Source organism: Talpa occidentalis, unplaced genomic scaffold, assembly GCF_014898055.3.
Source record: "Talpa occidentalis isolate TD23 unplaced genomic scaffold, MPIMG_talOcc4v2.1 talOcc4.3, whole genome shotgun sequence".
NCBI lineage: Eukaryota > Metazoa > Chordata > Mammalia > Eulipotyphla > Talpidae > Talpa > Talpa occidentalis.
In genome coordinates, this window is record NW_023603184.1 from 138,003,499 (window position 1) to 138,027,025 (window position 23,527).

Genomic DNA, 23,527 nt, shown 5'->3' on the forward strand with positions numbered 1-23,527 from the left:
GAAGAACCAAGAATGAGGTGAGCAGGCAAGTCCTGGGGACAGGTAAGCAGGAATTTACCTGGTCTCAGAATAGACAAGCTATTCTGACACAAGCAGGAGAGAGCACCAGGGAGGTTCTGAGGACAAATCACTCCTGGGCTGGGGGAGCAACGAGGTTGGTTCCCTGCGGAAGGTTGCATGTCATTTGAGCTCTGAGATGGTCCAGAGGTCTGCCTGTAAAATCTAAAAGAAGAGAGTTTGAGTAAAGACAGAAGGGCAGGAAAGGATGAGGTGAGACTGTAAAACAGCACATTGATGGGGTTGGATGTGAAGAAGGAAAGTGGAGTAAAGGCGGAAAGCAGGCAGGAGCCAGGCCATGACAGCTAAGAAGCTTGGAGGAGGAACACTGAAACCTGTGAGGGTGCTGGGCTGTGCTGTAGGGAGGCTAATCTAGTAGTGGTTTGGAGGAGAGTTTGAATGGGGAAAGAAATCAGGAAGACATTAATCTATGGGAGATTGAGGTAGTGGCTCTACATGAGTCAGGATTAATTTTCTCTGCCTGTATCAGTAACTTCAACACATTGAAAGGTTATTTCTCTCTCATGTAAAAGAAACGGTGATCAGTCGTGGAGAGTTCCAGTGTAGCTCTGTTGTCAGCAAGAGCTGGTCTACTGTGGCTCTTTGCTTTGCCATCCCTGGGATGCTGCTCTTGTTATCAATATCAATTCGAAAGCAAAGTAGAGGAAGGTTGTAGAGGAGCTTATTTTTTTTAAGGAAACTTCCCAGAAGTTCACACAACACTTTTATTTACTTCCCATTGACCAGAACTTGTCACATGGCCGTACCTATTTGGAGGGGAGTGTGGGAAATGGAATCTTCTAATTGGTGGCCACATATTTAACTAAAAGCAAGGATTCTTTTATGAAGAAGAAAGGGGAGAAGGAATTTTGGGGAAGGCAACTGGTAGACTCTGCCTCCATCTGGGTTTAAAGAGTGGGAAAGAGGATAGAGAGGGACTGATGGTGCTTGAATTACTCAGTGACAGAATGACTGGGCTTGATAAGTGATTAGAAATGGCATAAAAATAAGAGAGATTTAGAGCCTGGGTAAAGTGAAGCTGTGGAAACCATAGTTAATATGTACCAGGCGCTGTTCTAAGTGCTTTCACATGTATTTCACATTGGTTCCTCCTAATGACCCTAGGGGGTAGGTTCTACTATTATTATCTCTATTTTGCAGATGCAGAAAATTGGGCATGGGGAGTGTTCCTTGTGCAAAGTGAAACAGTCAGTAGCAGAGACAGTTTGACCCCAGGCAGCTATTTCCAGAACCTGTGCCCTCAACCACTAGGCTTGTGGTGGCGAAAAAAACAACAACAACAACAAAAACAAAACAGAGAGGCCTTCTTAGTTTCACAGGCTCAATTCTTTTGTCCATATTGTCTCCCCTTTCTCGCGAGAATATTGAACTGTAGTCCTCAGTGATAGATGGTAAAGAAAGCTTGTTAAATTTCTGTTTGCATGTTGACTTGGGAGAGCACTGGGAGTGCTGACAACTTGTTCCTGTTCATTGACAAGTCCAAGCTTTGGCCTGGGGTGGGCACTGAGTACTGGCAATGCCTTGTGGGGTCCTGAGGTAGCCCTGGGGGTGGCATCCCAGGAGGTTTCCCACTTAGGCAGGAAGTAGACAGCTAAGACTTTGTTACCAATCCAATGGGACAAATGAAGAAAGAACAACCAAGAAGGAGCCTGTGGGCCTGGAGCCTTGTGAAGTTCATGCCTGGGAAAGCCAGTGTGGGGAGTCAGTGAGGGTAGATTCAGGACTGATTCAAAACAGGAGCTCCAAATATGATTTCTGGGGGAAGGGGTGGTGGGTAGCTCTGTGCTCTAAGGGCTTGGGATATAGTTCTAGACAGGACATGAGTGATTGTTTTATAGCCAAATATAACTTGGGTACAATATTCTCAACCTGCCATTGCTGTTTTGCTGAAAGTATGATTAAGGTCAAGGCCATGCCAGGGCTAAAGACCAAGAATGGAGTAATGTCTGCAGAACGAAGGGCAATTAGCAAATTCCTTAATTACAGTTGGGTTCCTATTTCTCCAGTCAATTCTAATCGCTTGTTAGGATTTAACTCAGTGCTTTAGACCTGTAGTTTGTAATCATAGAGTCCAGAAAATCAGAAGCCAGTGATCATGGGATAAAGTAAGACCTGGCTTTCCCTTCTGTAAAAGGTTTATCACAAAACTTATTTCCTGAGATTATGGGATTCAAAGAATTCATATGTGAAAGTGTTGGCAAGCTCTCATTTAGTTATTTATTACATTAGTGATAATGAGTCCTTATTAGTCATTAATGCCTCCTAGTAAATGATTCTGTACTTAAATTGTATGCATCGTTGAACCCCACTGCCTTCCATTTCTCACCAAGGTATTGCTTTGTGCTGGCACCAGTAATGACAGCTTGGAGATTTTCTTAGGCACTGAGAGATTAATCTTGACAAGATGCAGAAGTCTCAATTTTTTTCCCTCTGTTCTTACTGGGCATTAGCCATCATCGCTGGGATGTGACATTTTCTTCTTATTCTGTTGGGAATTTTAATTTAAATATATGTTTAGAAAATATCTTATGGAAAAGATGTAGTAAGTAGGAAAAATGTTTTCTTTGAACAAATCTCACATTGGCATGAACCTCGATGTTTTCAATATATAGTGTCTCTATTCTAGGTTGCTACCAAATATTTCCATCTTCTGTTCCATGTCTCCTCCCTTTCCCTCAACCAAGATTTAATTGAAAGAGACCTAACTCTTCTGTAATCATTCTGTCCTAAAGCTATAGATAGGAACAAAATGTAGCTCCAGCCTCAATAAGCTCTCCATCTGAGAGAGATGACAAACTTGAAAATAAATAATCCTAATAACATGAGACAAATGCCATCAAATAAATATATACAGGGTGCAAAGGTGGCATTTCAACAGGAAGGAACAAATGCATTTGGCATTTTAACAGGAAGAAAATGCATTTTGGCATTATGCCTGTCTACCCAGAACTCATTCATCACCCAGAAAAACTGACTCTCCTTGCTGGTGTGTAATGTTGATTTAACAATGCTTTTAACTTCCGAGATTAAGAAATAATTTGGGTTTTTGTTAGCTCAGTCCCTTCCTTCTTTCATTCATTGTTCTTAACCTCGAGTTTATATCTTTGTAATGAAAACACATTAGGTTACCCCTCCCTCACATTGTCTACGATGACCTTTCTATGTGTTGTTTTTATTTTTCCATTATGAATCTTTCCTGGGCATAACTGTGTTCCTTTCCTGAACATCTAACTTTGCCCCCATCAAATTTTTGAAAATTTAAAAGCTTGACAATGTGCTTGTTGGCAAGGCTATGGGGGAAATGATAGATTTTTGGTGGGAATGAAAAATGGTACAACTTCTATAGAGGGGAATTTGGTAAATCCTAATAAAACTTTATGTGCACTCATCCTTTGACCCAGCAATATGACTTCTTTTGAGAATATATCCTAAAGATAGTCTTCCAAAGACATGAAAATACAAATACACAAGTTAAATTATAAATATAGACTTGTATTTGTAACATTACCATATTTTATAAATATGATACAAGGTACACTACTGGTAATCACAAATTATTGGAAACATCGAGGCCCAAGCATAGGAGATTGTACACAAGAATGAGCTGTACACAAGAATGAGCAAGATTCTATCAACCAACATGGTGGGATTGCTCGCAGATATTAAGAGAAAAAAGTGAAGTGAAAGAGAACATATGTAATAGACTACCTTTTGTTTTAGAAAGAAGGAAAATCAGAAAGGATGTATGCTAATCTTTGCAAAAGAAAACTAGGGCAGAAGAGAGATGGAAGGGGTCCTACTTCTCTGAGTACAACTCTTGGCTTAGCTGTGACCTTCAGAAGCATGTTAATGTTCTACATATTTAAAAGTAAAATTAATAAGGATGGGAAGGGGAGAAAAATCCCTAAAAGTAAAACCAAATGGAAACAAATCACCTAATTGTATTTCAAATCAATATCATGACCACACAGAAGAGAGAGAGAAAAAATGAAATGACTAATCCAAGTTATTTATGAATGTAGTATTTGATTATATACCCTCATTCTTAGGTTGGGGCATGGTGTGTGTGTATAGGAGGGAAGTGCACACAAATCCTGAAGTCTTTTTAGTAGGCTTTGTAGGGAAAAGCAATTCTGAAACAGGGATTGAGCAAATGAGTGGATGTATGTTTTTGGGAGCCAGAATTCTTATAGGGAATAAGGGGGAAGGCAAAAAGGATCCTGGGAGGTATCAGTGTGGACCACATGTCTTTAAACATGTGTTTATGCACGTTTGCATATATATTTGTACATATAATGCTCATTCACGCATTTATTACCAAGTTTTGTCTTTTGAAAGGACCAAGAAGCAGTAATATCTCAGTTACACTGAGCTCACCTAGTGCCCAGATCTTGGCTTCTCCACCATTCCCCTGAAAAGGAAACCGGACCTCTGGGAGAAACAGCTGATTCCAGGGCTAGGGCAGGCTGGGTGTGAGATGAACCGGAAACATTTTGCTGTGCTAGAAATCAGGAAAGTGTTCTCAAAGAGATGGGAGTAAGTCACAAGGACACAGGTGCCAGCTTGAATGGATTCCTACTGGTTAAATATGGGACAATTTGAACACTAAGATAATTAAGTACAATAATGAATCTTATACATTAAAACTGAGAAATCATGAGTCCATACAGATAAACAATGGGAGTATTAAGAATAAATATATAGGGCAGAATGCAAAGCCCTTGCTTACAATGAAACGTGGAATGCCATGTGCAAAGTGAATTGGGGGTAGGTACTGGAGTTGGAAAGTTATCATTTTGCAATCATGGTAAAGATTAGATCAAGCAAGAATCATCAAATGCATACTAAATGTAGGAGTAAATTTAGATGAGGGGCAGGATATTTGTATAGCCTTAAAGTAATCTCCCACAGACAATAGATGACTAATTCCAAGGGAAAAGATAGTAATTATACTGTGGAGAAATTTGACATTTTGATTGATTGATTAGAATTTGCATCAACAATGAAATCAGAGAGATGTCTTGAGCCTCTGGATATGATACCCTGAGAAGGACACAAGAGCACCTATTTAGGGTTCCAGCAAAGAGTGAATAACTGGAATCTTGAGGAAACATTAGATGAATTCCAAATGAGAAACACTCTATTGAAAATGGGGAGAGGGGAGCACTACACTTAAAAATGTCATTACCATGGGTGACCAAGAAAAGCTCTGGAAATGTTCCAGATTAAAGAAGAATAAAGAGATCTGACAGGTAAATGTAATTTCTGACTGAAGATTGAATTCTATAGTGGAGGGAGAATTGCTTTAAGGACATTATCAGGTCAGCTGACAAAATTGGGAGCTGGACAATATATTAAAATATTATTCCATGTTCAATTTACTGAAGGTGAAAGCCATATTAGAGTTAGGTAAGAAAATGTTTCTATTTGTAGGAATTGCCAATTGATGCATTTAGGGGTTAAGTGGTCAGATATATGTAACTTTCCCTAAAATGATGAAGAATGACCAAGGAAACATATACATTTCCCCCCCTCTCTCTATATATGGTATTATATATAAATAATGCATTAAAGGATTAAACAAATATATATGTACACACACACAGAGCGAGGTGGGGGGGAGAGAGAGTGAGAGAGAAAGACTGTCAGCTAATAAACAAATGGCTAAACTTAGCAATAGGTAGATCCAGGTAAAAGAAAAGCAGGCATTCTTTTACTATTTTTATTCTTGTAACTTTTCTCTAAATTCAGTTATTTCCAAGTAAAAGGTTAAAGAAGCCCAGCACTATATATCCTGCTCTGATGCAGGAAAATTTTTCTTTTCTTTTTTTTTTTAAATATTTATTTTTTAAAAATATTTTATTTTTATTTATTTATTTATACAAGCACTGGGTACAGTCAGAAGCGCGGGAGGGTGAGAGAATTCACCAGAGCCAGAGCGGGGAGCAGAGCAGGCAGAAGGACCGAAGTACACTGCTGAGGGGAGCAGAGGGTGGCAGGGGAGGTCTGCGCGCCATGTAGGACCCTCCTCTGGTGGCCGGGGAGCAGCCAGGGATCGAACCAGTGCTGCAGAGGCTGCGGGCAGCTTCGCGACCCAGTGCTCAACTGCTGCGCCACCGGGGAGGCCCAGGAAACTTTTTCTTAAGATCTGTTCATTGGTTCTGATTCCGGGCACCATGCTGTGGTCTGGCCACTTGTTAGAGTAGGTTACATCGATGATTAAGGACAAAACCATTTTTTTTTTTCGGGTCATGAAGCCCTTTCTCAGCAAATGACAGAAGGGCTCCTCCAACTGAAACACATGTGTTGGGGTGCATTAGTGCTGATGTCTCCTTTACCTCCGTCTGCCAGATGGGTGCCCTGAGTTTCTCCAGGAACAATGGAGTTTGACAACCACTGCTCTAAATTGAACTGGGCTTGGTCCTGTTGACCTTAGTAACCCCTGAGAGAGAAGGACTATTCTCGGACTGGGTGAAAACCTCAGGATTACTTCAGAGCGGTCAGCTTGTGCTTTTGGACACATCCTAATGCGCATGACCAGCTCCTTTCCTGCCTCTCCACCAGGTCATCCTGTCTGTGGCCTGAGGGTCACACCCAACAGCTATTCAGGGGCAGGTCCCTGTATGTCAAGCCCAGTGATTATTTCAAAGAATCTAGTTGTTTCTGAAGAATTGTGTGTAGGTAAATCTTGTGAAAATCAAATCACATTTTCTCATAGCTGCTTCAAGGTCACTTGGGGGTCATTTGCAAATATCCGCAGTGCCTTGCAGATGGGATTTGTATTTATCTAATCTTCTTTTTTTCTTTCTTTTTCTCTCAGGTGGTTAAGAGTTTTAAACACATATGATATAAAGGAACTTGGCGTTTAAAGAAATCTTTGCAAATTCTTTTGTAAAGTGACTTAAACAGCCCCCACATTAACTGCTCTAAAAATTGGAATCTTTGTATATTTGTACCTATTTTAAAACTCAAACACAGTCAACTGAAATTTAAGAGTTTGTTTTTTTTTTAGCAAATCATGGAACATTGTACATACAAATTAATTTTGTTTAAGATGTGGCCATCTTACTGACTTGCCTCAAATCCCTCAGGCTGCTACCTGCCCCATTGTTCTTGTCATAGGAAGACAGTGACTGCCTCAAAATTGAGGGCAGAGATGGCCCTTGGATTCCATCTCTGTTGATTGGCAGTGCTCTCCTGGAGTACGAGGTTGAAAGGGATTCTGGGATAGCATCTGCACTTGATGAAAATGAACGCTGTGATGTCTGCTTGGGGTGGAATGGGAGGTTACTCACATGCAGGCTATGCAGGTAATGTTCCTGGCCTAAAGGTAACTCTCTGGGGCTGTGCTCTTGGAAAGAACATGCCTCCCCACTGGCCATGAGCCCTGGTCTGCTTATGTACTTTCTCACTAAATGAAGAACTTTGGTTATGGAGCCTGATACTAGGTGTGGGAGGAACCAGAGACCCTTGATGATGTTTTCAGGTGTTTTCTTGCACATATATAGCAGCTGACACCACAAAAAAGTTCTAGTGGAAGGTATGTCAAAAGGCAGTGCAAAAAAATCTCTATACCTTGTTTGCATTCAATTAGTTGGCATGTTCACTTTGAAATTCTTGTCCTATACAATTCTTGTCCTATACAAACGCAGGGATTTTTTTTTTGTAATTCAAATTGCAAAAAAAGTTGGCTATGCCTTTTCCTCAGCTGTCGCTAAGGTGCTCGGTCCTTCCTAGGAAGCTAAGGCCACGTTGGGGTGAGCCCCTCACTTCATCCGGCGACTAGCACCGCGCCCGGCAGCGTCTGTCCAGCCCTCGCCCACACCATGGCTTCGGTCTCGGAGCTCGCGGGCATCTACTCGGCTCTCATCTTGCACGATGACGAGGTGACAGTCACGGAGGATAAGATCAATGCGCTCATTAAAGCAGCGGGTGTAAATGTTGAACCTTTCTGTCAGGGCTTGTTTGCAAAGGCCCTGGCCAATGTCAACACTGGAAGTCTCATCTGCCATGTAGGGGCTGGTGGGCCTGCCCCAGCTGCAAGGGCTGCCCCTGCAGGTGGTCCTGCTCCTTCCACTGCTGCTGCTCCAGCTGAGGAGAAGAAAGTAGAGGCAAAGAAAGAAGAATCTGAGGAGTCTGATGATGACATGGGCTTTGGTCTTTTTGACTAAAGGTCTTTTGTAACACGATCAATATAAATTTTAACTCTTAAAAAAAAAAAAAAAAAGTTGGCTATGGCAGGGTCCAAACTCTCCCGGAACCTTCCTCAACACTGAGGCCTGGGAAGCAGAACAGAACTTAGATTCAGTTCCTCTGTGGAGCTATGTGCCTGATCTTCACAGATGGGTGGGGAATTCTCCTTTAAACCCCACAGTGTTTGTACCTCTCTTGTTAGCTAAGCAGTGCTGTGCCTCCTTCCTGCTGAGATGCCCCTGAGCCAACACCACCCCCTCCCACCCCATGATAAGAACCTTTCAATAAACCTCTAATCAGTAAACATTTTTGAAGGCCAGTTATTATGTCTTTCTATTGTTTCCTCACAGTTGCTGGCAGTGTTGCAGAGCCTCTAATACCCCAGTATGTGTCTGCAAAGTGAATTGGTTCAAAAAGAGTTGGTTTTGGAACTATTTTTCAGGATAAGAATAAACAGCCTGCTGAGTGCTGTTAATCCAGGCAGTTGGGATGGAACTGCCTTCTCCAGACTGCTGAGCCTTTCCCCACTTCTTTCTGGTGCTCTGGGATTCCAGTTACGTTTGGAAATCTGCAAAGACAACTTCCTGTAGCTGACTAGTTGGAGGTGTCCTTAGTACTGGAAGGCAGGTATTAAAGGCAACACTCAGAAGGGCTCAATGCCAGTTTTATTCACAAACAGGCCTGAATAAAGAAGACTTTGTGTGAATGTTGTCATATTTCCCAGTAACAGGCTGGAGGGAGCCAGTGTGGCCCTCCCTTCCCTAAGGCAGAACATAGCTCCCCCTTTATGTACTCAGACCCTGTTTACACCCACACTTGTCTGGGGATGGTCTAGATTTGGGGCCAGACAAGTAAACATGAGCATGGAGGCGAACATGGCTACATTGAAAGAAGTTGTGGTGCAAGTGGGCCCCACGTGGGAGCGGTGGAAGGTGCAGGCAACAGAGAAAGGGAGGTTTGAGCCACACTATTGAGGGTGGAGAAGGGGGGAGGGTCCTCATTCTTATTTTAAAAATGATATTAAATGACTCATTCATGCTAACCCCTCCTGCATCCTTTTTCTTTTTCCTTTGCTAAGGAATTTGTGAAGCTATTGTAATCAAAAAGTTGAAAATAGAAGAAAAAATTCTACATTGACTTGGATAGATACTTTCTTTGATGAAAATAAATTGGAAACACTAAAATTTGAGTTACAGAGAATTTTTTTGTTGTTTGTTTTTTTTAAAAGATTTATTTATTTATTTATACAAGCACTGGGTACAGTCAGAAGCGTGGGAAGGTGAGAGAATTCACCAGAGCCAGAGGGGGAACAGAAAGGGTAGACTGACGAAATACACTGCTGAGGGGAGCAGCGGGCATGACAGGAGAGGTCTGTGCGCCATGTGGGATCGAACCTGTGCTGCAGAGGCTGTGGGCAGCTTCGCAGCCCAGCGTTCAACCGCTGCGCCACCAGAGAGGCCTGAGTTACAGAGAATTTTCATGTGATTCTTCCTTCTACCTATTGTCCCAATTTATTGTATTGAGGCAGGTTATCTTGACCGGACTACGATTTGAGACCAGTAAGTCCGCATTTAACCTTGACCTCAGATTCTTGGAAATTGCAACTTTAAGTAAAACAATGTGTAACAAAAGTGGGTCATCTTTTCATTCATTCAATGTTGGGTGGATTGCTTTTTTTGTCATCAACATTATAAGCTGTTGAACTTAATGATATAATTTGGGGACCGATGTGCCTTGAAGAGTTGAAGAGAATAATTTTCTTGTTTCTGGGAGATGTAAAAAAAAAAAAAAACAACAAAACAAACCTAGGTATTTAATAATTTTGAATCCAGATAACTTAAGGATAATAATCAACTGGACCCTGAATTCAGAAATCATGTACCGAACTTTACATGTTTCAACCCTGTCTGCCCCCCCAAACTCACATCCACCCTCCTTCCCCCTCACTCATCGGGTTCCAGGCCTTAAACAGACTATGCACTTCCCCACTTCAGGGGCACCTGGAGGGCTGGTCCCTGTCCAGGAAGGCTGTTCCCTTCTGACCCCTGCAGGCACCAGGCTGGCTTCTCCAGCTGAAATGTCATCTGACCCAGGCCTTCCTGGCTCACTCCCCTGGAGGGTGAGCAGGACTAAGAATCTCCTTTTTTGTTTCCCTCAGAACAGGCACCAAAATTTATAACTCACACACGTTAGCTTCTAGTGTTTGGTTTTCTTGGAATGTAACCTCTTTGAAGGCTGGGACTCAACTTCACCAGCGCGGTCTGCCCTGGATACTGTTGAAGACACGCCCTTGTGCAGGGTGGAGCGTGTGCATGGCGGAGCTGGCAGGAACAGAGCACAGGGGCATTTGCAGCCGGAGGCGCCGGGGAGCCAGGCTGGCACCTGGGGGTTTCTGTCAACAGTCTTCCCGCGCCCGCCGTCAGCCAGGCTGGGTGGAAAACCCAAGAAGCAAGACCAAGCTCCTTTGACTCTGGTGCTCTCCACGTTTTAGTGGCGAGGTCATGCCAGTCCGTGAGGCACAGGCTTCACGCTGTGTCTTTTCTGGCAAAATATGGGAATGCGTGTCCTCATTACTTTTAATGCTCAGAGTACAGCTTGGAGTATTTCCCGGGAAAGGCGGCCTTTTATAGCAGACACTCAGCAAACCGTGAAGGTGCCTTCTCCGCGAGGTGTGGTGCCGGAGCAGAGGCACAGGGATAGAGGGGACGGCTGTCGGCATGGGGACCGGGAGGTAAACAGTTCTGATACCGGGTGACAAGCTGCTCCCCAGGAAGCCACATGCTGTGTGGGGAAGACAGGGCCTGTGGGATGAGCCGGGAGGGATTTCCAGGAGGCTAAGTCTTCGTTTGCTGCTGTCAGGCTACTTCCTTAAAAGAGGATTTGGTGACCTCTACTGGGGATGCGCCCTCCAGCCTGGCCTGAGCGAGTTGGTGCAGGAGAGGGGAGATTTGCACAGAGCCAGGGAGGCTCTTGAAAGTGAAATATTGATTCTGAGAGAGGAAGCTTGAAGGAGATTTGATTAAAGGTGAAGGGATTTGGATGACCAGTAGCTGGAAACAACTTAATGACCAGGCCAGAGAGTGGAGCAGGCGGGTGGGATAGGGATGGGGACAGGCGAGGAGGGGGCAGCTTCCTGGGGTGGTCAGGGGAGGCTGGGCATAGCTGGTCAGTGGCTGGGGTTTGGATGGAGCACGTCCAGGGTTCAGAGTGTTCTCAGGAGCCAGGCACGCATGTGCAAAGCCATCTAGCCCCTCACTTACAGTCAGCACTGGAGTAGCTAAACAGGGGGGTCGATGAATTAATTTAAGACATCCCCAGAACATGATGGGGCCATTAAATGTGACGGCATAGTGTGTGTTTTTTTTTTTTTAAGATTTATTTATTTATTTATTTATGCAAGCACTGGGAATAGTCAGAAGCGCGGGAGGGTGAGAGAATTCACCAGAGCCAGAGCGGGGAGCAGAGCAGGCAGAAGGACCGAAGTACACTGCTGAGGGGAGCAGCGGGTGGCAGGAGAGGTCTGCGCGCCATGTGGGACCCCCCTCTGGTGGCCGGGGAGCAGCCTGGGATCGAACTGGCGCTGCAGAGACTGCGGGCAGCTTTGCAACCTAGTGCTCAACCGCTGCGCCACCGGGGAGGCCCGGCATAGTGTTATTTATCTTGAGCTGGAAAGACATTTGAGAGATATTGATGGGTAGGAAATCAGATTAAGAAATAATACTGAAAATGCACAAAGGTTTAGAAGTTAACACAAAGTGCTCACAGTGGGGAGAGGATTAAGAACCCCACTCCCCCATCTTTATCTTTTATGTGTTGCATTAAAATGGCAACTAGAAAATCAGTCAAATTGTTTCTATTTTGGAAGGAAAAATCCAGAGTTTTTAAAGAGAAGGTCAGGGCTAGAACCCCAGTCAGGTGAGTAGCTTAGGCAAAGGCATGTCGCCCGTTCGCGACTTTCCAAGGACGCTTCTGAGAAGTGGAGTTTTAGGTCTTGTGATTTTGACTCTATGTGGGGAGATAAACTCTTCTTGGGGTTTGTGCCTCAACGCTGAGCCAAGGGTGGGATGGCTCCTCCTTTTGTGGCTCTACAATAGGCCTGGCAAAGGAGGCACCCTCCTGGGTCCTCTGAGCTGGTAACTCTCTATCTGGGCTGCAGTTCCTCCCTATGGGAGCTTGAAATAACCCCTGTGCCCAGGTGCGAACTGTCAGACCAATAAATGCCACGTGTCTGGGGGGAAGCTGGGGTAGAGGGCCAAGGTGATGCTGTTCTGCCTTCTAGGTTTGGCACCAACTGATTAGTGGATAATAAATAAAAAATAGGCAGCATCATAAATTTGTAAGTATTCTTAAGTCCTGCCAGGCCTGAGTGTTGATATTTGAAAGAGAGTTTCCCTCATTCATATGCTTCCACTTCCAGGGATGTCTCTAAGCACAGAGCATACAAAGGATCTGGAAGGCCTGGGCTTGATTTATTTCACCTGGTGTTGCCAGTCATCTCCAGTCACAGAAATCTCTTGCCGTGGGTGACCTTTTATCTTGGGTTACAGCCTCTGGCACGAGAAGCCTGGATCTTTCTTGCATGCCATAGTTTAGCCTCCCTGTGGAGACACTTGGTGATGTCCCTAGGTCACAGTTAAGGCCTAGGCACACCTCTGGGCAAACACCTGTGTAGGTGAAGGGGAGGCACCCCCAATCTAGAACTTGGGGGTAAGCCTAGTGCGTGACATGGGACAGTGGGGAGGGGACCCCCCGGGCTACAGAGTCTGGTGTATGTAGAGCAAAAGGAGGTCCAAAGCACAAACTGGGTAGGGCCCCAAGAAGGACTAAAATCCAAACTTTCTGTCTCTCAGTCAGAACCCCCCCCAAATCTCCCCATTCTCCCCCTCTCCCCCAGTCAAAGACATTACCTCAGGCATTTTACGATCTTTGAATAAAGGAGCATTGCCATGATTAATGGGAAGCTCTGACCTCCTTATCCCATTTTCTGTTCCTATCTCCATCAGCTAAGAAGACACCCAGAGCTCTAAATATCATTTGGTCGTAAGGAATGTTTAGAATTGAAGAGCGGGTTTGACACAATTAAAAGCTTCCAGAAGGCTGTTATGGCGCCAATTATTTACTTAGCGATAGCAAGCTATTTAAATTTCATTATGGAGTAGAAACTAGGGAGATAAGAACAAAATATGGTCAGGCTGACTGTGACCTCAAAACTCCTGCTCCTTTGGTTCATAAAAGATAACAGAAGCAGAACATTCTGGTTCAAGGATCATTTTGCTAAAATGTGCATTCTCTTAAATGGAATTGTTTCTTAATCTCTTTGTGGGCTGCTAATGGGGCATTTATCTGGACATTCCAAGGCAAAGTAAATCTGGCACAAATAGAATTGCTGATTTGGGGAAGGGTCTCCCCCAATTTTGCAGGTGATTGGATGATGACTCAGTCACTCCCCACCTTGAATGAAATGGGATTTACAGTTGTAAAGTCAAAAACATGCCCCATCTCCAAAGCAAAGAAGCAATGTTCAAAGAAGTGCAAGAAAGCAAGAAAGCAGTGGTCTCTCCTTCCTTACACACACACACACACACACACACACACACACACACTTCTAATAGAGGAATATGTTACATACAGCAAAACTTATCCTTCTTAGTGTTTAATTTTTTGGAGTACAGTTGTAAAACTACCACTAAAATCAACATGTACAACAATTTCCATCACTCCAAAGAGTTCCCCAGTGTCCTTTTATTGTCAATTTCTTCCTTCTACCCAGTTCCTGGCAACTACTGATGGGCTTTTGTCTCCCTAGTGTCGCCTTTTACAGAAAATCCTCTGAGTTGGGCGTCTCTCACTCAGCATCATACATTTGAGGTCCACCCCCATTGATGCATTGTTCTTGCTGAGTAGTATTTCCTGGCATGGGGGACTGTAGTCTGTTCACCCATTCAGTTAGAGGAGGTTGGAGTTGTTTCCAGTTCTTGCCAATTATGAATAAAACTGTCATTAGCACTCGTATGTAGGTTTTTGTGTGGATATGTTTTCATTTCTTTTGGATAAACACCTACAAGTCATATTGTTGGGTCACATAGTAAATTTAGGTACAACTTTCTAAGAACTTTATGTTTAATGTGATTGAAATTTATACATAACTTAAACTTTGTATCTTTAACCTTATAAATAAGCTGTTTTATATTTTAATTTGTTTTTGATTTAAACCATTAAATAAAATAAACTGTTTTTTGACTTTATAAAAGGATGTCATGCTGAAGCAATCTTCTGGGGATTATTCCCCAACTTTGTTCCCATTAAGATTTATCCCTATGGTGACATCTAGCTAGGAATGAAACATTCTGGTAGGTTAATACACCACGGTATATTCATCCCTTCTCTTCTGATGGGCATTTGGTTATTTCTAGATATTTTAAAATTGTTTTGTAGCACTACTGACAGGATTGTGTATGTCTCCTGTTGTATTATCTATTGTTGTGTAACAATATTATAAAAACTGTAGTGAATTAAATAACAGATTCACTATCTCAGTTTCTGTGGGAGTCTAGGCATGGCTGAGCTGAGCCTTCCCCTTCAAGTCCTTTTAACACTGCAGTCAAGGAGTGGCCCAGGACTGTGGGCTAATCTGAGGCTCAACTGGGGAGGGAGTCACTTTCAAACTCATTCGGTTGCTGGACTGAGGGCTTCCATTTTCTGCTAGCTATCAGCCAGAGCTCACTCTCAACTCCTTTACACGTGGGCTTCTCCAATAGGGTGAGTTTCTTCACCAAAATTAGCAAGAGAGATATCTGCTAGCTTGACAAATGTTCTAATTTTATGTAACATAATCACAGAAGTGACATCCTGTCACCTTTGCCATATTCTATTGGTTAGAAGCAAGTCTTGTCTCTACTCAAGAGGAGGAGGTTGCTGGGGGTGTGAATACCAGGAGGGAGGGATAGATTTGTCTGCCTCACTTGGTACACATGTGTACAATTTTCTCTTAGGTTTATACATAGATGTGGAATTGCAAGGTCTTAGGGAACACTTTCTATTCTGAATAATGCTCTTTATTTAAAGCCTTTTTTTTGGGGGGGGTAAATATAGTTAAGTCAGCATTCTCTTGGTTAATATTTGCCTAGTATGTTTTTTTTTATAAATGGTTTAATTCCTGTTTTTTTTTTTTTTTAAAGACTTATTTATTTTTATACAAGAGCTGGGGTAGGTCAGAGGTGCAGGAGGGTGAGAGGATTCACCAGAGACAAAGCGGGGAGCAGAACAGGAGGATAACTGAAATACACTGCTGAGGGGAGCAGTGGGCATGACAGGAAAGTTCTGCCGAGCCATGTGGGATTCTCACTGGCTGGCCGGGATTGAACCCGTGCTGCAGAGGCTGCTGAGAGCTTCACAGCGCTGTGCTCAACCCGCTGCGCCACCTGGGAGGCCCTGCCTACTGGGTCTTTTTCTATTCTGTTGCTTTCAACCTTTGCATATCCTTGTTTCTGAAGCATGTCCCTTGTAAAGAATACATATCAGAATTAAAAAAAAAAAAATCCAATGTCAGTTCTTGTCTTTTAAGTGGTGAGCTCAATCCATTTACCTTTGCTATAAGAAGTGACACATGTAGACCTATTTTTATCATTGTAATTTTTCTGCTGGTGCCACTTTTCCAATGCCTTCCTTTAATCTTTCTTACTTTTATTTTAAATAATATATCTGTATCTCTGTAATTTTTTGCCTAAGGTAAAAATTTAGTATTTCCTGCTCTCTCATTCATCTATCCCTATCATGTTGATACAGCATAGGCTTTTAATTCTGATTGATGTAGATATAATTTTTCCTTTTCTTAGTCTTTAGCTTTCCCTTTCTTTTTAAAAAATATTTATTTATTTATGCATACAAGAACTTGGATGTAAGCCAGAGGTGGGAGGGGTGGTGAGAGGATTCATCAGAGAGAGTGGGGAGCAGAACAGGTGGATCTACTGAGAAATACACTGCTGAGGGGAGCAGCAGGTAAGGCAGGAGAGGACTGCTGCGCCATGTGGGTAGCTCCCTGGCCCGCAGGGGTTGGAACTTGTGGCTGAGGATAGCTTGTTTTTAACTCCTGCACCACCGGGGAGGCCCCATTTTCCCCTTTTTTAAGCAATGAGAAAGTTTGTCAGGTGTTTGATTATCCTTGTTCCACAAATAGCTTGTCGAGTTTCCTGGATTTTTCTTTTCCATAATACTTCAACTGAAAGTACTTGCAGTGCATATCTTTCTGCAGCATAACTTCTTGTATGCTTGAGAATAATTTTATTTGTTCCTAATATTTGAATTTTTTTGCATCTAATATTGCTGATGTCAAACCGACTCTTGTTCTTTCATCTGTGATCTGTCCTTTCCGTGAATGCTTTTAGAACTCAAGTATTTTTTTCTTAACTTTTATTATAATATACCTAGGGGTGTGCTTTTCTGATTACATATGTATTTATTAGATAACAAATTATGTATACATTTTATTATTTACAAATTATTATGTATAGTTTATTATATATTTTATGTTACATATATTATGTATACATACAATATGTAATCAGAAAAGCATACACATAGATGTACCGATACATGTGTGTGCATGTGCAGAAAAATGAATTTTCATTATGTCCTCAAATATTTCTTCCTTTCCATTTTTATCTCTTTTTCATTGAGCTCCTTTGAGCTAATATTATTAATTTTGTTTTTAAATCTTTTTTAAAAAATATATTTTTTAATTTTTTATATATTTTTATATCATTCTTCATTTTTTTTACAATGTATGCTTTCTCATCTCAGTTATAGTCCTTGTGAAATTCCCACCACCAATTCACCTGTGCACCATCACCATACCCCTTGTGCTCTTCCCACCCCTCTTTTGATCCTACTCTCTCCTTTCCCTCTACAGAATGTCTCTGGTTTATAGCTGCCTGGTGATTTTGATTTTGACTTTGACTTTATTATAATTACTTTTTCCCCCTGATTCCTTATTTGGACCCCCTACATTCCCCCTATAATTGAAACCATGCAGTATTTTTCTTGTTCTCTCTGGCTTATTTCACTGAGCATAATCCCTACCAGCTCCATCCATGTTGCTGTGAATGGCATGAGTTTATTTTTTTCATTGCTATATTATATTCCATGGTGTATATGTACCACATCTTCTTGATCCAGTCATCTATTTTCGGGCATTTAGGTTGTTTCCATAGCTTACCCATTGTAAATAGTGCTGCAATAAACACAGGGGTGCAGGTATCCTTTTGAATTAATGTTTTTGTGTCCTTTGGGTAGATCCCTAGGTGTGGAATTGCTGGATCATATGGAAGCTCCATGTTTAGCAGTTTGAGGAACCTCCACGCGGCTCTCCATAGTGGTTGGACCAGTTTGCACTCCCACCAGCAGTGCAGGAGAGTTCCTTTTTCTCCACATCCTTGCCAACATTTGTAGTTGCTAGTTTTTTTGATATGTGCCATTCTCAGTGGTGTGAAGTTGTGGTTTTGATTTGCCTTTTCCTGATTACAAGTGATGTTGAACATTTTTTCATATGCCTGCTGACCATTTGCATTTCCTCTTTGGAGAAGTGTCTTTTTAGCTTTTCTGCCCATTTTTTGACTGGGCTGTTTATTTTATTTTTGTTGAGTTTTGTCAGCTCTTTCTAGATCTTTGTGATCAGTGCTTATCATTAGCATTGTGTGCAAAGATTTCTCCCAATCAGTGGGGTGTCTCTTTGTTTTGGTTAATGTCTTTTTTGCTGTTTAGAAGCTCTTTAATTTGATGTAGTCCCATCTGTTTATCCTTTCCTTCACTATCTTTGCTTTGGGTGATGTGTCTTTAAAGATGTTAATATTACTAATTTTGTGTCTATCTTCTTTATATCTTAGTTTTTCGTTTATATTGTCATTTCTTGAAACTTTTCTTCTTCTTTCTGGGACATTTCTTCACTCTGGTCTCCTAGTGTGTTCTTGAACAGTGTCAACTCTGCTTTTTATTTCTATCATATTTTTATTACCAACATTCTGTTTGGTTCTCGTTGTTTGTTTCTTCTTATTAGCCCTTTTCCATATCTTTTAATATATTTACCAGTTTGATTAAAAATACTTGGTCCAGATGTTTTACTATCTCAGCTTCTGTTGGTATCTGTAATCCAGGTTCTTTTCACTTTGAAATGCCTGTGTTCTTCAAATATCTTGTTATTTGATTTGTGTTCTCATTTCCCGCCCCCAGGACACCAACTACTCAGCCTGGCAGGGCTTATGGGGAATGGCAGACCCCAGTGAACTCAAGGGTTAGGGATAGATGAGTTCCAGGGGCTGGAGCTGTGACCCCAGAAAATTATCTTCATGTTGCTTCTTAGCCCCACCCCCTCCTCAAATAGGTCTCATCCTCTGACCCTAGAGAGAAGGACTCACAAGAGACTCAGAATCCTGAGGTTCTCAATTTTGGGTGCACACCCAAATCACTTGGAAAGTTTTTAAAATCCCGATGCCCAGGCCACACTCTAGACCAACTTAGTTGGAATCTCTGGAGGTGGAATACAAGCAGCAGTGCTGTTGAAGCCCTCCAGGTGATTTCAATATGCAACCAAGCTCAGGATTAGATTGTAATTCTCCAGCCCTGGGAACTTGGAGACAGGATCTAGAAATAAATTCCAGAGGTCAGTTGGTCTGCCTTGAGTTTTCTTTCACTGAGGATGTCTGGAGCAGGTCTCTATGTTTTGATGGGAGGGTGGCAGGCTCTGTCTGCCACAAGGTGATAGGAGGGAAGGGCTGGGGAAGCAAGGGCAGAATTCCACCAATTTTTTCTCTTTTATCTTCCCATGGCCTGGCTGGGCTGTGTCTGCTTCACACCACCACACAAACACCAGTCCAAACGGCCCTGGAAACTCAGGAGCCTCTCCCAGTGGCCTCTTTGTGACTCTTCTTGTGAGGGCTCCTGGGGTTGGGGAGGTGGGAGTGGGAGACAACAGTCCTGCTAGTTTAGTGCTTTGGCCTGAAATAGAGCTACTCAGGATGTGATCCATGGCCCTCATCTGGGAAACTGGAAGGAAATGCAGATTCCTAGGCCCACCCTGGACCCCGAGTTTCACAATCTGTATTTGAACAGGGTCCCCAGGTAATTTACCTGCATATGAAAGTTTAGAAACACTGCTTTACACAGCATAGAGCTGAACAAATATATTTAAATTGAATCGAACCCCTGTTTGACCCAGAACCTTAGAGTTTGCTTGGTCATGTTGCGCCTGCAAAATGTTGATTTTGGTTCTTTGATTTGAGCTTGGTCTGCTCTAGGCCAGAATTCAACAATGCTGGATTTACCTACTATGTAGATGGATTTTTTCAAACAGAATTCTTTAAGAAAAACCACGCTCTCGTAGCTCCATCTACCTCCAGGTTGTAGCACTCATCGCTGCTGTAATTTTCTATTTATTGGTGTGAAGAGTTGATTGATGTCTGGCTCCTGCCTGCTATCGTAAGATCCAGAAGGATGAGGAAGGTGTCTGGCTTTATTAACCTATGTCTCCCTAATGTCCAGCACAGTGTGTGGCCTATAGCAGGTACTTAACAAATATTAATCAAATGAGAGAAACGATCGAGCCCTTGTGGAAAGTTACTTAATTGATAGCTATCTATTGAATTACAATATCGATTAAAGCACTGTAAAGTGCTCTTCTGTTAAGAAATACACATAATTTTTGAAAGATGTTTCTTCCATTACTATTTCTTGTCACTGATATTAAATCCAACTACTGAAATTTTAGACCCTTATGTTCACTAAAAAATAATCAAATAAAAATGTGCATGCTTATTGGTATTTATTTTTTATTTATTTATGCATACAAGAACTGGGGTGTAGGCCAGAGAGAGGTGCAGGGGTTGAGAGGATTCACCAGAGACAGAGCGGGGAGCAGAACAGGCAGACTGACTGAAATACACTGCTGCGGGGAGAAGTGGGAGAGTCAGGAGAGGTCTGCCGCACCATGTGGGTTTCTCCCTGGCCGACTGCAGATCGAATTCATGCTGCAGAGGCTGCAGCCTGCCCCATAGTGCAGTGCCTAACCCCTTGCGCCACTAGGGAAGCCCCTTATTGGCATTTAAATTTAACGTTTAGTAGTTGGTAATTTTTTTTTTTTAAATTTTTTTTTAAAGATTTGTTTCTACAAGCACTGGGTACAGTCAGAAGCACGGGAAGGTGAGAGAATTCACCAGAGCCAGAGCCAGAGCGGGGAACAGAACAGGTAGACTGACGAAATACACTGCTGAGGGGAGCAGCGGGCACGGCAGGAGAGGTCTGTGCGCCATGTGGGACCCGAACCCGGCAGCCAGGGATCGAACCAGTGCTGCAGAGGCTGTGGGCAACTTCGCAGCCCAGCGCTCAACCGCTGTGCCACCAGGGAGGTCCAGTAGTTGGTAATTTCTTAACTCTATGTCTACTTTCTTTTCACAAAACAAAACAAAAAACATCACCTTCAAGGAATTCCCCATCTTTTTGGTATTCTTAGGAAAAAGTAAATACATTTATTATATGATATAAAATGTCGAGGCACAGGGTCCTGGCATGTGCTGGGAAAGAACCTGTTTGAACTATTCCTACTACTAATCCCCTCCTCCATCCCCACCCCAGTTTGCGCCCAGGACAGTGGCCCAGCCAATAGCTATTGTCTCTTCTTTCCTTCTGTGTCCTCTCTGCCAGATTTCCAGGAGGTGCTGACCGTGAAATAGTCTGGCCTCTCATCAGACCGGGAGAAGTGGGAGGGAAATGCTTACTGGCTTATGGAAAGCATCTGACGAAAATCCATTTTTTATTATGTAAAGCGGATAACATGCATTTAAATAAACGCTTTATTTAATTTGAATATTAGATTATATTGGTAAAGATAGAGCCTGGTTTCCATTAGATAGGGTACTGATGTCTTTTATTGTTATGTTTCCCCAAAGATCTATGATTCCCCCCAAATATAGTCCAGCTGATAGAAGTCTGAGTGGGGCTCCAATTCCGCTTTCCCCTGTGTGTCCCCTCTGCTCTTCCTGCCCGCAACAGGCCCCACTACACATACATAATCATGACATGAGTGGCTGCATTAGACAATTAAAAAAAATTAGGATTTTAAAAAGATGTTGGCCAGCTGTTCTCTGGAAAACTTGAAATGAACTATTTTGCTTTATACTTGGCTAAGCTAAAGACCAAAGTGATGCCTCTGATCAGGGCGAGTCTGACTAATCACTGCATGTTATTAGCGCCGGTAGCATGCACTTGCCTTTGCTCGTCAAAGGTGATGAAAGGTTTTTAGAGGGTCAAAACCCAGCAACAGCTCAAGAGAGGCATGGAAATGGTTTTGTTTTGAGCGTTGCTGAGTTTTAAAGCAAAGGAACTTAAGTTTTTCATAAAACACTGAATTGTGCAATGTAGAGCCTATTTGGAAGTACTTAATTTTTAATTCCTAAAATGTGCATTTAGCTAACATGGAAGCCTCGGTGAGACATTTGGGGCTGTGTTTTCCCTTATTCTAATTAGCTCCTTCATTTTAAAACTGATTGTACATATTTAATGTGATTATGGAAATGTCGAAAAAGAAGGAAGATAAAGCAAACGATTATTTTTTTTTTATAAAGACATGTCAAAGACAGTCACCGACTTAATTTTTTTATTTTTATTTTTTAAAGATTTATTTATTTATTTATACAAGCACCGGGTACAGTCAGAAGCGCGGGAGAGTGAGAGAATTTACCAGAGCCAGAGCAGGGAACAGAACAGGCAGACTGACTGAAACACACTGCTGAGGGGAGCAGCGGGCGAGACAGGAGAGGTCTACTGCGCTATGTGGGTAGCTCCCTGGCCGGGGATCAAACTGGTGCTGCAGAGGCTGCGGGCAGCTTCGCAGCCCAGTGTTCAACCGCTGTGCCACCAGGAGAGGCCCAATTGAGTATTTTTTTCTAGAGAATAATTGTTAAACACAACAAAAGCCTCACGGAATCACATTTCTAAACATCACTAAAGCATTCATGAACCAAACAATGACCTTTTTGCTGCAGAGTTCGCAAAAAATACTAGTGTGGAAAAACAGCCATTTGTCCCAGGGAAGACATGGTCATACTCTTTTTTTTATATATATATTATTATTTTTTAATTTTTTTTACATCATTGTTCATTTTTAAACAAAATTTGTTTTCCCCCACCCCCTCAGGTGTAGTCCCTCTAGAGTTTCCTTCACCAATGCACCTGTGCACCATCAGACATGGCCATACTCTTTTTCTCTGCTCATTTTTTTTTTTTTCTTGGCGGAGCTGGGAAAAATAGCCAATTTAAAAAACCTCATCTCCCCAGCAGAGGTCACTCTTTCTCCTTTATCGTTCCTATTCCCAATAAATGGCTTCTTAGCTGTGATTCCTTAGTGCAAGAAAATGCAGGGTTTTCAGCTGGAAGCAAGGCCAGAGGGTTGCTGGAAATATATGCACCATTCACATGGGCTGCATCTTCTTACGTGTGCGCTGTGAACCATATCTACCTGGACTTGTCAATGGACAACTTGCCCACACACACTGAGAGCCATTAGGTTATGTGTAATAATCCTAGTCTTTTGTCAATCCATTTCATTGAGTATTCTTCAGTGCTTACTGGTGCCAGCTCAAATTCTGCCCAGTTCTCTGAGTCCTGGGCTGAGGAGTAGGTTGTCACAGCCACCTGGAGGTGACCGGCACCAGCCCTCAGAGAGGATTCCCTGGTGGATTTCTGCAGGGGGAAGAGGAAGAAGAGACAGCACGAGGGTGTGTTGAACACTGACCAAGCTTGAAACCCAGTGCCGGGTCATGGGGGGTGGGGTAAGCCTGAGAGGTGTACAACCAGGTCCTGCTCCTGCTTATGGTTTTATTTTAGAAGCAGAGGCATGTTTGTAGTTCATTTGATGACTAACATTGGACTACAGAACGAAGTCCTAAGTGGATCATCCATGAATGTCCGGAGTCTTATCAGTCCATAAACATCATCTATAGAAGGTCGGTGAGGGGGTGGGGTGGTGATGGAATTGTACCGGTCCTGTTGCATTGGGCCAGGATTGGGGTGAGGAGAATTGGGGGTGATCCTCAGCTATGTCTGACCAAATCCAAACAAGAATTTCAGGGATTCCTTTTCCCTTCCTTCCTTTATGGGGGAACTAATAGGCATTTCTTATGGTCCCTGGGAAAATTGGGTTTATGGGTTTCACAATGTTTGGTGAAGATCTTTTCTAAATGAAATTCCTTTCTTTTCTTTTTCCTGTAAA

At 42.6% G+C, this 23,527-nt stretch overlaps 1 protein-coding gene across 1 annotated transcript; it reads left to right on the plus strand.

Moving 5' to 3' along the window:
• The first annotated feature begins 7,799 nt into the window (after window positions 1-7,799).
• LOC119254850 (60S acidic ribosomal protein P1-like) lies at window positions 7,800-8,288 on the plus strand. The gene has a single exon (XM_037521905.2). The coding sequence runs from the start codon at window positions 7,905-7,907 to the stop codon at window positions 8,247-8,249; it is 345 nt and encodes a 114-aa protein (XP_037377802.1). The 5' UTR covers window positions 7,800-7,904; the 3' UTR covers window positions 8,250-8,288.
• Window positions 8,289-23,527: the final 15,239 nt, after the last annotated feature.

What these genes read in the sequence shown, in the direction of transcription:
- LOC119254850 (XM_037521905.2), top strand. Translation starts at nt 7,905, where the DNA reads ATGGCTTCGGTCTCGGAGCTCGCGGGCATCTACTCGGCTCTCATCTTG.